The sequence below is a fragment of the Mesocricetus auratus genome, unplaced genomic scaffold, assembly GCF_017639785.1.
Source record: "Mesocricetus auratus isolate SY011 unplaced genomic scaffold, BCM_Maur_2.0 Super-Scaffold_4256, whole genome shotgun sequence".
In the NCBI taxonomy this organism is placed as follows: Eukaryota; Metazoa; Chordata; class Mammalia; order Rodentia; family Cricetidae; genus Mesocricetus; species Mesocricetus auratus.
Window position 1 is genome coordinate 42,492,030 of NW_024429182.1, and position 15,737 is coordinate 42,507,766.

At 41.5% G+C, this 15,737-nt stretch overlaps 1 protein-coding gene across 3 annotated transcripts in view; it reads left to right on the top strand.

Annotated features, from left to right (window-relative positions):
* Window positions 1–15,737, top strand: part of Pcsk5 (proprotein convertase subtilisin/kexin type 5) — a 411,139-nt gene that overhangs the window by 279,031 nt on the left and 116,371 nt on the right. For 2 of the 3 annotated variants that reach the window (XM_040746607.1, XM_040746615.1), the window contains exons 19-20: window positions 113–242; window positions 922–1,037. In XM_040746607.1, coding sequence (XP_040602541.1) covers window positions 113–242; window positions 922–1,037 — 246 coding nt within the window. Of the gene's footprint in view, window positions 1–112; window positions 243–921; window positions 1,038–3,974; window positions 6,548–15,737 lie in introns of those variants that run through there. The other variant, XM_040746617.1, reaches the window with a different exon arrangement.

The following is a 15,737-nucleotide window of genomic DNA, read 5'->3' on the forward strand; positions in this document are numbered from 1 at the left end:
AACTTCAGATGGTGGTATATGGGTGGCTTTCACAGACTGCTATGGAATTCCATACTCCAGTCTCTTCTGAGGCTTTTTTTTTCCTGTTTCTTGCATGTGCCTTGCACTGAAGGGGCTGGAGCAGATGGGTGCATTAACTGCACAGAGGGTTATGTCATGGAAGAGGGAAGATGTGTACAGAGCTGCAGTGTGAGTTATTATTTGGATCATAATTCAGATAATGGATACAAATCCTGCAAGAGGTAAGTCCATCTGATCTGTCCCTAGACTTGATATCTGAGTTCTTTGTAGAGCTGCCTTCCTATGTAATGAGAAAACTGAGATTTCTTTAATGGTAAAGTACGCTTCAGTCACATGCTTTGGACAATGACCTGCAGAATTGGTTCATGTTACCTAGTATTTGAAATGCCTCAAACCACCTTAAAGATTTCAGTATATTCATGTTTGTAGTACGTGCCTAGAAGCCAGAGGTCAACATCAAGTGTCTTCCTAAATTGTCCTTTTTTTTCTGAGATAAGGTCCTTCACCAGTTTAATTAGATGGTCAAGCACATGCCCCCAGGATCTATCTCCCTTCCCAGTGCTACGATTATACAGGCACAACACAATACCTGCATTTTTACATAAGTGCTGGGGATCTGAACCTTACCAAATTGGCCATATTCCCAACCCCAACTCCGACTCACACATACCTTAGAGTTTTTTAAATAATATTTCTATTCCAAGACATGTTTTGTCCCCTTTGGTACCATTGTGTACCATGTTTCTTCTAATATTATCAAACCTAACAGCTATTGTAAGAAAAGATTTTTTATCATCTTCAAAGGAAGAATTAATTTTAAAATGTTAAGAGCTTGTTGGTAAATAAACCTCCCCATGCAGATGAAGAAGAGATTTAATAAATAGTGCATTTTGCCCACAGATGTGATAACAGCTGTTTGACATGCAATGGCCCAGGATTCAAGAACTGTTCCAGCTGCCCTAGTGGGTATCTTTTAGATTTAGGCGTGTGTCAGATGGGAGCCATCTGCAAGGATGGTGAGTACAGCTATGTGATTCTGTGATCTTCCCACTTTACAGACTAATGCATTTCCTTCTGTTTTAATTTAAAAAAAAAACTAACAAGCATGCATCTAACAGGAAATACTCAGTATCTTGTTGACATTCACCTTGAATTTACACCTTTAATGGGTCATGTTGCTTTGTATTATTTTGCTACCGTTGTTTAAAGACAGAATCATACTGTGTAACTCAGGCTAGCCTCAAATTCATGTCCTATTGCTTCAGCCCCTTAAGGTCGTAAGTGTATACCGACACACTCCGCTGTGTTTCTCTTTGTTTTTCTTTTTTTTTTTCATTTTCTGATTTTAGGAAGAAATAAATGACCTGCAATCCCAAGATGGTTCCAGTTAGTTATTTTAATTCAAGTTAGCTTTCCCTACATAAAAAAAAATTGAGTATAGACTGGAGATTGCCCTTGCACTCCAAGCCTACTCATGAGCATACAATGACACATCATTATCATCCAAGTTCATAGCTTACATTAGCATACATTTTGGCACTAAACCTTCATTGTGTTTGAACAGGCATACATGATATGTGTCTACCATTCTCACGTCACGCAAGATAGTTTCACTGAACTAAAAATAACCTGTGTTCTGCCATTTGTCATCCTGCCCTGCCCCCAATTCCTATGAATTTCTGATTTTTTTTACTATCTCCATAGAGACTTTCTTTGCAAACATCTTTTGAATAATCATATACTATGTAGCCTTTTCTGGTTGGTTGGATTTTGAATTGTTTCTTTCCAGTTTTTTGTCATATGGCCCTTTGATGCCTCATACATAGAACTTTACATACTCCTTTGAGTACTAAGCCTTTGGCATAAATATCTCCTAAGCCCTATGTTTTATAAATTTGGGGGCATAGTATTTAATCACATAAATGTTCTCTAATACTTGCCACCTTCTGGTTATTTGAATTTTTTATGATTTAGATCTGTGACTCCTAATCAAACAATATCAGAGTATTTCATGAAGTATGTAAGGCTAGGAACTAATATTCCAGCAAGAAAGATTGTCCAAGTGTTGGACCAGTCTGCTTTTCTTGCCATTAATGGTTTTTATCCAAAATTCTGGAACCAACACCATCCCCTGAGATTCTGATTGAATTGTGCAGGATAGAGTCTGACATGGATATTTTTAGAAACTTTTAAGTGTTTCTAATTTGAGCCTGGTTTATGGAGCCATTTCCCCTACCAGCTTGGCAACTGCCATGTTCATTCATTTCTGTGGACTTCCTGGCTCCACCTGTAAATTCAGCATATTTCAATTATTCCAACATCAGCAATGGTGAATTTTGACTCTTCGCATAAATCATGCTGAGGAGACCCTAAATATCGTACATAAACTTTACATATAAAGTACATCCCAACAGAGAAATCAATCATATTTGAACTATCATTCAGCATGTTCTTTGGAGACTGCATTTAGAATAGTCTTGGCCACAAGGGCCAGCCCTAGGAAAAGGCAACCTGCACTGTGTTTGGCTGAATGTGGAGTTAGGAGTCTATGCTGTATTCAGATCTCCACTCCAGACGTGAAGGAGAACACAGCTCTGACCCTGCGTGGTTATTTCACAGCTTACTGTTAGGAATCTCAAAAGGACATGGCAGGAAGGGAGCACGTGAGGCCACTGATACATGAGGACATTTGTGGTCTTATTTCCTTGAAGCATCTAGGTGGCTGCAATCTTCATCATATTTCTAATGAACAGGTAGTATAGCAGGACAGGCTCAGCCCACCCCACTCTGTGCTTTTAGATCCTGCCAAGGGTAATTCTGAGTGCCACACTCTAGAGTAAGAAGCCTGAAATGGAGGAACCAGGGCCATCTACAAATTGGTTTTCAGTTGCCAGCATATGTCTTCCTACCTGAATTTTAAAAACGTGGTTCCTTTGTACTGGAATACAACCAGACCTTTAAGTGTTTGACAGTCACAAGACATCTACCTTGAAGTTTTCTCCTCTAGCATTTGATACAAGGCACCTAAAGTTAACGATGTACTAACCCTTGCTAAGCCATGCTGACCATAGGCCATGTCACACCAAATGGCAACTTGGTCAGAGGGAAGTATGATGAAGAGCCATAGTTTGCAGTGAGGCTACTTCCAGGCCTGTTGAAGAATGAGGTTCCTTGAGCCTTCAGTCACATGGCAAATGCTCTTAAGGACTACTGTTTGCTCCTTTTCAACTGTCATAGTTCCATGATTCTAAGATAATTCTTTTGCAGTTCAACATTTCAGAAATCAGATATATCTGGTCATTTATGACACCTCACTACTACATCTCATCAGGCTGATGAGATGTGTCACTGCCTGGATCTGACACTTAGCCACAGAGGTGTGCGTTCAGTTGAATGAAGCATGTGGATCCTGGCTTTCATGTGTCATTTAACAATCATTCAAATGAGCATCAAAGAACTACACACAGAGTATCATATCACATACTGTTAATAAAAATAAAATTGAAATTCCAGTTGCTACCGGAATATAGTATCACAGTGTAAGCATTGTTACCTTTGTGATACTGAAAAAACAGTGAATGTTAAACCGTGTGTCTTAGAGTCAATGGAATATGGCCCAAATGACTGTATATTTTCTGCTCTAGATAGTTCTGAGAAGAAAAGTTCCTTGCTTGTGATATTATTGATTTCTAATTTATTCTTTTTCCAATCTCTTTTCCCTTTCATAAATGGATACCAATCACATTTACTGCTGGACTGCAATATTTCTCCTTGAAAACATTGCTGTTGACTGAAATCACTTTGGGTGGACCAAATTCCTTCCCTGTTGACTGCTCCTGAATGACCTCTTCCAACTCCCCAAATCTACCTCTTTGGCCAATCAAAAACCTCCTTCCGTGTGTCCTGCTGCTCTCGACTCCACTTCCCCTCTTTCTTGCTGACTTCTGGAAAAGCCACGGAAGAGTCCTGGGCAGAAGGAGGCTTCTGTATGCTTGTGAAAAAGAACAATCTGTGTCAGCGGAAAGTTCTACAACAACTGTGCTGCAAAACATGTACATTCCAAGGCTGAGCAGCCGCCTTAGATCCTTGTTCCTGTAGACTTATAGATTATTCCATATAATTAAAGAGAAAAAAAGCCAAAAACTGCAAACCACCTCTCTCTTTCTTGCTATCATTTTTCTCTCTCTCTCAAATATGTGCAGGGAGATGGTGAACTGTTTTGTCAAAACTTAAGTAGAAAAAAGAAATAAATAAGCCTACAACAAGCCTACCTTTTAAAACTGGATGTTTAGTGCTAAACAGCCAGAATCACAGAGACAGTATTGTATTACCAAAGTATTTGATGCCAAAATTTGAAGTTAAAGTAATAATTTGATTTCCTGCCCTGGTTTGAAGAACCATTTTATTCCTTTGCATTCACTTTCTCATTTCTCCTTTAAAATGCCTAAAAATGTTTTTTTCTGAAAGCATCACAAAAGCACACATAGATCAAAATGAACAGAAAGCTTTTACATCAGTCATTTTTCTGCAGCTGGGGGAAATGATGGGAAACTGGACCTTAGGATACCAAGAACTTCCTACAGAGTGTGTTCAGTGTCCTCGTCTTAGCACTACACAGTTCCATGGTGATTTCCCACGCGTCACTGGCTTTGTATGTCATGCACTGGTTTTTTGCACTTTTCTCACTGATGAGTCTGCTCCGTTGGCTCCATCAGGTAGACTTTCTGCCACTGGCTTTCCAAACACTATCAGTTGGATTCTTTTCCACACAGCTGATAAAATGGATGGTTCTGTAGATGGTAGAAGCATGAGGTATCCAGAAGGGTTACAGCTGACTCGGGTCCCCTGAAGCCCAGAGAGTCATTCTGTAGACCTGGTGCAACCTCTTGGTGCTATCTAGCCATTTCCCCCATAGTATTTTTTAAAACTGTCACCAGGAATTCCATTTGTCATGATGGGAAGCATCTGAGATAGGATGCAAGAAATTTCTTCCTGTGGTCAAAAGTTCCTAAGAGGTCCTTTTTTTAAGAAATGGAATTTATTTAAATAATATTTAAGCTCATGCATACACTGGTGGAGCAGTGTTTCTCAATGGTGCTGACTACGAGCTGTCTCATCCTGTCATTTTAAGAAAATAAAACTGGAAATTGAGTGTAGGTGGTACGATTGCACCCTCCTGGTTCTGTATTTTCTCACCCTTCTGTCCCTCAATAACTGGGACCATGCTCTCCTGCACCTGTCCACGGAATGTCACCGAGGTAGCGTTGTTCTGTCTGTTCCTCTGATTCAAAATGTGTTCACTGGTTTTCTGTGACTCAAAAACATGTCATGGAATCTAGAATACTGAACTGTAGAGAAACTACGTTGGATCTGTGGTTGAAAATGATGAAACCCGATATATCTTTTTACAGTTCCTCTGAGAGTAACTAAAACCAAGCTCCTTCCTTTTTCCAATCAAATCTCCATAGTGACCTCATTTACTTGCAGCCTGACCAGGTATTCTCAGGCTCTCAACTTTGAAAAGCTACACTTCTGAGATGTCGTAGCTTCAGTGCTAAAAAGAGAGAGGTGATCTTGGGAAGGAGCTGGGATTTGTATGATAAAGTCCCTGCTCACACAAACAAGTAGTAAATAACCTGCCATGAAAAATCTCCCTAGACAGGAAAATTCACTTCCAGCTGCCCGGAGATAATGAGTAATTGGTCTATTGAACCCTTTAATAGCATCATAATGTTACTGAGTCACATGATTCACTAGTAACTGGCAGGTTATGCGGGGCAACTTTTCCCCTTTAGAATGTGGTAGGCTCTTCTGACACAAAGAGCAAAGGGAATCTTGATTAAGGAATATTATTCTGCTTACATGTAAGTGAACATTCTTTAAATGAACAAATTTAAACACTAGCCAGGCAGAGGAAAAAACTAGATTCACCTGCAAAGGAATCCAGCTGATTAGGCAGGTCTATACTACTAGAGGCACTCAGTGACAATGAAACAAGAGATAAAACTGAAGCTTTTGTCCTTAGACTGTTAGCCACGGATATGACAGCAAATTCACTGGGGTCCACCTCCATGCATTCCATTCCCACTGACCATGCAGATGCACATCACAGAAATACCAGTTTAACTACTAGTTTGTTACTGCCTCATTTATCTACATGACATTATTAACTAGAACATAAATGCTTTTAAAGTTTACGTTAATGTTATATATTATGTATAAATAATATATATATATTCATGAGTATATGTAATGGATAGCACAAAGTATGGAGACGTGACAAATGCTTTTACCGTCTGGAGACAAAAGTCCTATTTTCTGTTTTCTTTTGACTTTTGATCTTTAATTCACTAATTAGTAGTAACCTGTTGTTAAATCCAAATCCACTTTACTGAAAAATACTGTACATGTGTAAAATGTTCAGTTGTTTTTTGTAAAATATAGAACAGTTGTAATTGATACTGGCCAAAATCAATGTTATTCCATATTTTATTTTTTCTATTAAATTAACCTAAGTTCCTGTTTATTTGATCTCTTCATACCCATGTGTAAACATCTTTGAAAGACTTAGTTGATTAAAATTTCTCTGCTTCCATATTGAAGTAGAATGTGAAGGAACAGTGGATATGAATGAAGCGTCTAAGTACAGATAGAAAAACAGGAGAAGAGAGGTAGGCATGAACAAGGAAGGAGAGGAGACTACATAAAGAACAGGTGACATTTGAGCAGCAATGTATGTTAAATCTTGTTTTCAGCAAAAAACGTAACTAATACTACCTATTAAAACTTGGCATAGCTTCTGTCCAGTTGTAGCTACCTAATCCCTAGTATGGAAGGTAGTTGAGTCAATTGTGCAGTGTCTTTCTGTGTGTGGGGGGGGGGTTGGGGGCAGGGATATAGCTAGTATCTTGTATAAATTTGGCAGTGGCTAACCCTGAACACCTTAAGGATGAGCTTATACAACAGACATCCCTGAGATACAGCTCTGGATGAGACTGGGGAATGCGCTAAAGTGATCAGGGGATGTATATTATTGTGGACCCTGCTTGAGATGCAGTCACTACCCTTGTGTCTTATTACTTGACATTTGAGCAGAGAAATCAGAAAAAATAGCAATGTGAGTTCCAACCAGATTTAAACATCAGAGAATACATGTGGGTATAAGAAAGAGCTTCTACAATCACAAAGTCCCAATATGAAGACAAAGGGAATTGATTTTAGTGACCACCTGCCATGCAGTACACAATATGAGAATGTAATACGTATATCTTGAGGAACACATAACCTCTCCTGAGTATGAGGAAGACAGAGCAGTACATGTATTATCCTGTTTACCCATATAGAAACCAAATATACAAATAGACTCTAAATTGATATGGCAAATTAATAATCACAGTCATAAAATTTGGCGACCAACAGAAAGCAGTGAGTTCCAAATCTTGTGGGTGGGTCATTTAGTTAAATTTATGCTGAACTGGTCAAAGTCAAGTTATTGGAACTGACAGAAGTATAATAGATCTATTACTATTACTATTACTGTCTAGGGGGTCTTGGTCAGGTTCAGGAGTCTTGATCAGGTTTATTTTCTCTGCCAGTTAAGGAACTAAAAGGCAGAGGAAATGTTAGCAGGACAGGTAGCATCTTGAGAAATCACAAACAGGAACAGAGAGAATCAGCTATTTAAGGAAGGCTTTTATTGGGCGTGAAGAAACACATGTAGCAGTCATGAAGGAAACGACCATCTGCAAAGCAGAGGGCACATTTGAGAAGCCAGAGCCCAGCATCTCATTAAGGGCTACAGTTGTTAAGTCCTTGAAGGATCTTCCCTAATTTAGTGTTGGCCAATTTGAAGAAATATGGGGTGGCTGATTGATGTTTGATCCGGCCTTGAAATTGTTGAGCCAGCCCATCAGCAGAAGAAAAGAAGAAGAGGAGGAGGAGGAAGATGAGGAGGAAGAGGAGGAGGAAGAGGGAGAAGGAGGAGGAGGAAGAGGAGGAGGAGAAAGAAGATGAAGAAGAAGATGAAGAAGAAGAAGAAGAAGAAGAAGAAGAAGAAGAAGAAGAAGAAGAAGAAGAAGAAGAAGAAGAAGAAGAAGAAGAAGAAAGAAGAAAGAAGAAAGAAGAAAGAAGAAGAAGCAGCCGCCCCAGCCCCACAAGGCCTTTGTTTCAGCAGCCAGACTTTTGTATCAGGTCCAGGGGACAGTGAAAAACCTTGAAGTTCACTATCCTCGTTACTAGTCAAGACCCCTCTTTCTATCTGTTTGCCTATTAGGAAGTCTGTCTAACTCCAAGTTTGCCACACATGAGAGGATCAGGTTAGGAAGATTTGTTCATGGTCTTAATCTAATTAGTTCATTGCCAGAAAGAGCAGTAGTTCAGCTTACAATGGCTTAGTCAAGAAATGACTACACCTTTGCCTTTGTTGCTGATACTCCATCTCCTCCCTGCCCCATCCTAACTATAGTTGCAAAGTTCCCAAGTTCCATCCCAATGGAAGCCCTTGCTCCACAGTGGCATTCCCAAGCTTGCCAGGAAGTTGCAAGCCATGAAGTTGGTATTGAAGGGAGCCCACTGGCTTTTTGACTACTTCACTGAAGTTTCTCTGTCGAGTGATCAATATCATAGGCACATTTGAGTGTGGAAATACACAAGCCCTACTTGCCGCACCAACCTCAGTAGAAAGACTCTAATAGTGCTGACACAGAACTGTACATTCTTCATAGTGTTTGGGTCATCACCCAGCCTTACCCAGAATGCTGGCAGACAACAGGATGAAACTCAAGATCAGAGGCAACCTTAAACTATTCTGGATGCTACATCCTTCCATTCTCTAATACAAAATGGCAGGCAGAAGCCAAGACCAGCTGCAGCTTGACCTCACCTGCCCTAAACTGGGATCTGGTCCCTAAATGCAGAATATGTACATGACACAGAAAAATATAAGCCTGCTTCTCTTCCCTGGTTAACATCCATTTCCAGATGCTTTTGTTGCCAGTTCATAAAATCCAAAGTTCTCCGCTGGGCACTTTAGAGCCTTTGACATACTCAGCTGGGCACAGCCAAGATGAACTGAATTTCACTGGGTCTTGTTGGAGATCCTTGGCACCTAGCAGGAGACTCTAATCCACATAACCACGTCTTCTCATCATCACTAGAGGTGACGATCCAGCCAGATTCAGTTCTTTGGCAAGAAAGAGCCAGTTAAGCACCAGGGACAGAGAGTGAGTGGCGGCACGGGACCATGTCGTTTACCTCCTGGAGACTGCAGATGATCACTTAGCTGTTTCTCCCCTTTGATCGGTTAGTGGTAACTTCTGAGACAGACTTTCACACCATAGTTTAAGCTGGCTTTAAACACAGCATTCCTTAGCTTCCCATGTGCTGGGTTGGTAGACATGAACCTCCATGCCTGGCCTTGATAGATTATTACTGAGGGATTTGTTTAACAAAATCTCCTCCAGTTGGCCATTGTTTGGACACAACTGTTGTTTTGTTTTCTGAGGAATGAAGATATTTCTAGAAAATTCCAGACACACTTTCTGAGATGTATATTGTTAAGCTCTTGAACTTTTGTCAATACTTTTATATACTTTAAGGGTGTAATGTCTTAAGATTAACCTGGTTTTATTTAATTGGGGCCACACAAAAGTCAGCACAGAGATGAACTTTCTGACACAACAGTGCCAACAAGTAGAAGGTGCGGGCACAGGCTCAAGTCACCACTTCACCCATGTGCCCCACACAGCTTCCTTTCTTAAGAGTGCCAGAGCACATTAAGTTCATACTACACATGTTGCAAAGTGAGGAGGAACCTTTTCCCAAGAAAGGATGGAAAGTACACTGACCCTTTGAACTTGGCTTTTTTTTTTCACTTAAACCCAAATAACTGAAAACTGTAGATAGAGTCTCTCACACACTGAACTCTAAGGGTTTTATCTTCTCCAGACTGACCTTATAATGCAGAAATTCATACAAAACACTGAGCTATGATATGACACTATTTAAAGGAGTATAAAGCATGCTGAGAGTCCAGGGGAACAAGCTCCTTTTAACAATGAAGTGTTGATGTCCTTTGTCCTTCTATACACTTGCCAAGGGCATCCCAAAACATTACAAATAGAGTTGGCTCTCATGTGCACAAATAAAGCTGCAAAGGACAAAATCAAATGATATTTTAATTAAATGTCTGTAAATTGGAACATGTCAAACTAGTCAGTTGTAACTCCACTCCTAAAGAATCATGTACAATTAAGTTTAATGTTGGATGAAGGTGAATTTTAATGATTCATACAATGTGGAAACGCCAGAGGTTGGAATGGGTAGGCTCCATGGGGGCTCTTACATATCACCTAGAAAAGGAGGTAGAAATTCACCGTTTACTCCAAAGTCCATGTCTCAAGGAGGACACTGAGGGGAGAGCTGAGGGGATACCCCACAAGGAAAGTAACATGTAAATTCTGTCTTAGCTTTCTACACTCTCCAAGGGGCATTTAGTCTTATTGCTTTAAACACCATCTCTATTGTTCTGCTTTCCATTTAAATAACAAAATACCTAGGCTGCACATTTTATAAAGACACCATGTTGATTTAGCACAACTTGGGGAGCTAGTAAGTCCACCTAATATGGCATTGGTTTATGAAACACACATACACACACTCATCCCCACTCCTGAACTGCATTGCATCATGGTAGAAGGCATGGCTTGAGTTTCTACAGGATAGAAAAGATCACATGGGAAGACAGGAAGCCATTGAGACCTAGGGCCACAACAGGCTTGCTTTTTTTTAACAATGCGGTCACGAGAACTAGCTTAATTCATGACAACTATCTTAATTTATTACAATGGTCATATCCCATGGCTTCCCAATAAGTACCACCCTTAAACACTTACCATCACACACCAGGAACCTATCTCTAACATTCTTTTTTCTAATCTCCCCAAATGTCATGGATTCAATTAAATATTGGGCATTTCCCTTCAGATATCTGGTAAGCATCTCAACTAACAAATCTAAAACAGACTTTAGACACCTCAATCTCATCCCCATCACCACTACCCCTGAAGTTCTTTCTCAGTTAAGAGCCATTATAAACCCACTCAGTTGCTCTGGACTCCTCTTTTCTACCCCAAATCCAATTTAACAGCAAAGTACCGCTCACTACTTCCAAAATCTCTCTGTCTTGATTGCCCCCTTCTGTCTACTCCATGAGCTGTTGAATGGATTCTCTGCCTTCATTCTGCACCTCTATCTTCTCTTTTGTCCCTGTCCCATCCACATACCAGACTGAGAGGTTTTGTCTCTCACTTATTCAGAATGAAACCTGAACTTCCCTGAGATCTGTCTGCCCTCACCTCATGATGTCCTCTCCTTTGGCCTCAATCTTTCTACCCTCGTCTCATGATATACTCTCCTTTGGCCTCATACTCTGGCCATAACAACTTTTTTGTGTCCTTCAAACAAAACCAGTATATTTATGCCTCAACATGACAGATCATAGTTTAAAAAAAAACTCAGAAAGCAGGGCCCCCATATACCCATTTTTTCTTTCCATTTCCATAATCACATGACATTCTTGATTGATTTGCCTGTTGCCAATTGACTCCATAAGAACTGGTGCAACTGCATTTTATATGTCTACCATACTTTGTTTAATAACAATTTTGTGGAATAAATGAATAAGAAGACATCAGAGAAGAGGAACATTTGATTTGAGTCTCAAAGGATAAGCAAGGTTTTTGTAATTCAGAGAAACTTAGAAGGGTGTTCAAGAACGTCTATGAAAAGCTGCAGGGCCACTTGAAGGACTGTGCAGGGAGATGGCAGGCAGAGTAGGCAGGGGAAGGAGTAAGCAGGGAAGCAGGCAGCTGGAGTAAAGATTCATGGACTGTTGCCCTCCCTCCATCTCCTCTTCACCAGCTATCAGCCCTCTTGAGAGGCTAATTGACTTGCCCAAGGACCCCATCAAGTCACCTCTTGGCTTCTCACCAATGTATTTGGGAAGCAATCATTCAGAGAGTGCTGAGGAGGGCATCCGTGCTCCAGTTCCCAGAGGGCTAATGGCTGCTTTGAGCCAAGCAAATGAAAGGCTAGGGGACTCAGCAGAACTCAGATGAGCTCACATTAGAGGGGTGGCCTCCAGCTCTTCCTCAGCATCGTAATCACAGGCTGGGGGGAACATGACAATGTCACACATAGCAGAAATCCTGTGAGCCCAGCTAAAAAATCTGGGGGAATAAATTCTAGGTGTTTTCAAACAGGTTTTTGTTGCCTCCTGAATCATAGTGGTTACAAAACAATAAAAGCTTCACTACCAAAGAAAGAGTAAGGTCTGCATTACATATTGGGATGTATTTGTAATTGACTTAACATTATGAGGGCCAGCAAAATGACCTTGACCATCTTCTGTCTCGGTCCCACCTTGGAACCTTGGAAAGACATTTCTGCCTCCCGATTCTGACTGCTCAGGCCCTCGTCCACCTACATCAAGTGACTTCACAGTGGGCTGTTGGCCGTATTCAATACACCGTGTGTGTCACTTTGCCCTTCTTCAAGCCCCACACTAGTCCCCAGAGACTTTCAGGAACTCAACACTGAACAGTAGGCCCCACCTTCTGTGGACTGCCACTTCTATCTAATATTGTTGAAAAGTTTTTTCTGCATCTTGAAGAGTCTGTTCAGTTTGACCTGCTCCATTTAACTAACCTCATCCCTCACCCCCCCCTCTCTTCCCCTGGATTTTTCTACTCTGCCCTGAACCATACATATTTCCCACAAGGCATTTCCCCTGTTTGAATCTACCCCCATTGTCAGCCATGCTAGCTGATACATGTTATCTGGGCTTCAGTCATTTCTTCACTTCGTAACCTTACAGGCAAGGTTAGATCTCACTGTTTACCTTAATTTTTCACTCTTCTTAGCATACATTAACTGTACATAATAATGGTTTTCTTTTGACATGTTCATGTGCATATAATGCTCCTTCATCACATCCTTACACCCATTCTCCTACCTTACTCTCCAGTTCTGATCACCAACATCCTTCCTAACTGTCCCCCGCTCCCTTATGAGCTGTAATGAAGTCCCTACTTTGTGTCAATTATAGTTGAGGTCTCTTCTCACCCGCAGTAGTATTTGATGAAGTAATTCTCACTATGAAGCATCCTCTGTGGGTGCAAACTTGGTACACAAAGGTCAATACACTGTCTCATGGACTAGGTGCTTGCTATCTCTTCCATCAATAGGTACACACAAAAAATCCATGAAGTGAATAATTGAACAAATGACAATAAAAGAGCAGTCATGGTCAAGATACTGGGATAATTAAAACCTGATTGCGTGTGGCTTCAGGATTCACCTACCCTCCTCCACATCCTCAGTTTCCTCTCCTTTTGGTGCCTACGCCCCCAACCCTCAGGTCCATGACATTGTAAAGGAGGCAGGAGACTTGATGGAATTTCTGTCACTTGCCAGAAATGGCATGTAACACCATCAGCACAAAGAAGAAACTAAAGCTTTAGAATAACCCTCACTACAATGGAAGCCATCACAGCAGAGGAGTGGGTACTGCTTAGTATGTTAGTTCCTTTTCTTGTTACTATGACAAAATACCTTATGAAAGCTACTTAACCAAGGAATGGTTTATCTTATCACTCAAGGAGGAGTGGTTACCATGGGTCCAGGAAGATGAGGTAGCATATCACATTGGGTCTCCATTCAGGAGTTGAGATGAATGCAGATTTTAGCTTGCTTTCTGCCTCTTATGCAGTCGTGTAATATAGCTGGTGAAATGGTGCCACTGATAGTCAGTATGGGTCTTTCCTCCCTAGTGAGCCCTTTCTGGAAACACCCTCATGGGTGTATCCAAAGGTATGTTTCCACAGTGATTCCAAATCAAGTCACGTTGACAGTGAAGCTTAACCAACAGGAGTAAACTAAGATCAGTATCCTAAACACATCCCTTTGAGATGCCTGATGTATTCACAGCTGTAAAGAGTCCATACAGAAGAAATCAGAGGTGTAATGTTCACTCTTATTTCTATGAAGGAAAGGAAGACATGAGGTGGGGTGGGGTGGGGCGAGGTGGGATGAGATAATCGGTAGTAATTGACCCTAAACTAGGGAGACAGCCTTAACTTGAGAGTTGAGCCCAAGACTGAGAGAGTCACAGCCATCTGGTGAAAGAATGAGACATAAGAGACATGGGGCAGAAAGGAAGGCAGGAGAATTTTAAGGAGAGAGGAGAATGTGCAGCTGCTCATCAGAAAGGTGACAGAAGTGGAAACACAAGCCAAGAAATGCAGCTAGCTCTAGAAACAGAAGATAACCTGCCACCAGCAGCCACCAAGGCAAGGGTCCCACGAGGGCTTAGAACCTAAGGAACCTGGCACCTGAAGGAACCTGGCTCCAGGTCAGAAAGAACACAGGCTGCCAGCACACTGGCATCAACCTTGCAAAACCCAGAACAGAGAATCAACTAGGCCACACTGTGCCCAGACTTCCAGCCTGCAGAACACGGGACAGCTGGGTGCTTTTGAAACCACGACATTTATTCTGCAGTATAAAACTGATGTAATTATCCCAGACCAGCTTCATCAGAAGATGGCTTGTGACACCACAGATGGAGATGAACTGCTAAGGTGACACACCATTTCTGAGGTGTGTGCTTTTGAATTATCTGAAGCCATAATGGCAGACATGACACCTCCTGCTTTCTATTTAATTTTATTGTATTTTTATGTATACCCGTGAGGTTTATTGGGGGTGCTGTGGCTGTGGCTTCGTGCCGTGTGTCGTGTGTGGGGTGTGTGTGGGGGGGTCTGTTACCTGCAAAGGCAAAAGCAGGAGTTGGATCTGCCAGAGTTACAGGCTGTTGTGAGATGCCCGGCATGGGTGCTGGGTACCGAACGTGGATTCTCTGCAAGAACAACAAGCTCACTTAGCAGCTGAGCCATCTTTCTAGCTTTTATTTTGAGATAGGGTCTCATCTAGTCCTAGTTGACCTCCAAAATCATTATGTAGCTAATTCTCTTTCCCCCACCTCTCAAGCACTGGCATTATAGCCATGCTACGCCACATCTGCTTTAATCACCGAGGTCTTTAAGGATGGGCCTGAAGGCCAGGTGTTGGTGGTTCATCCCTTTAATCCCAGCACTTGAGAGACAGAGGCAGGTGAATCTCTGTGAGTTCGAGGCCAGCCTGGTCTACAGAGTGAGTTCCAGGACAGGCTCCAAAGCAATACAGAGAAACCCTGTCTGAAAAAACAAAACAAAACAAAAACAGACAAACAAAGGATGGGCACTGAAGAACCAGGCAGCTGTGTATCAGTCATTGTCCAGCAAGGCCAAAGCAAGTTAGTGATAAACTGCTCAAGAAAGAAAGATGCTATAGACAGAGACTGGCCTCCAGGATAGGAGCAGCAGGAAAGAGGAAAGGGAGCCAGAGAGGGGGGGAAGAGAGAGAAAGAGAGAGAGACAGAGAGAGAGACAGAGAGAGAGAGACAGAGAGAATGGGGAGAAGGTTGGCAAGTGGGCAGGGCCCCTTTAAAAGGGAACATATTGAATAGGCATAAACGATCCTCTTAGTGGCAGCAGCGGAAGACATTTCCTATCAGAACTCCAAAGATAGGCCAGTACAAATGACTAAATACTAACAAGTGGCTCCTGAGATGGAAGTCATGATTGATGGTGAGCAGCTTCATAGCTGTGGTCTACAGC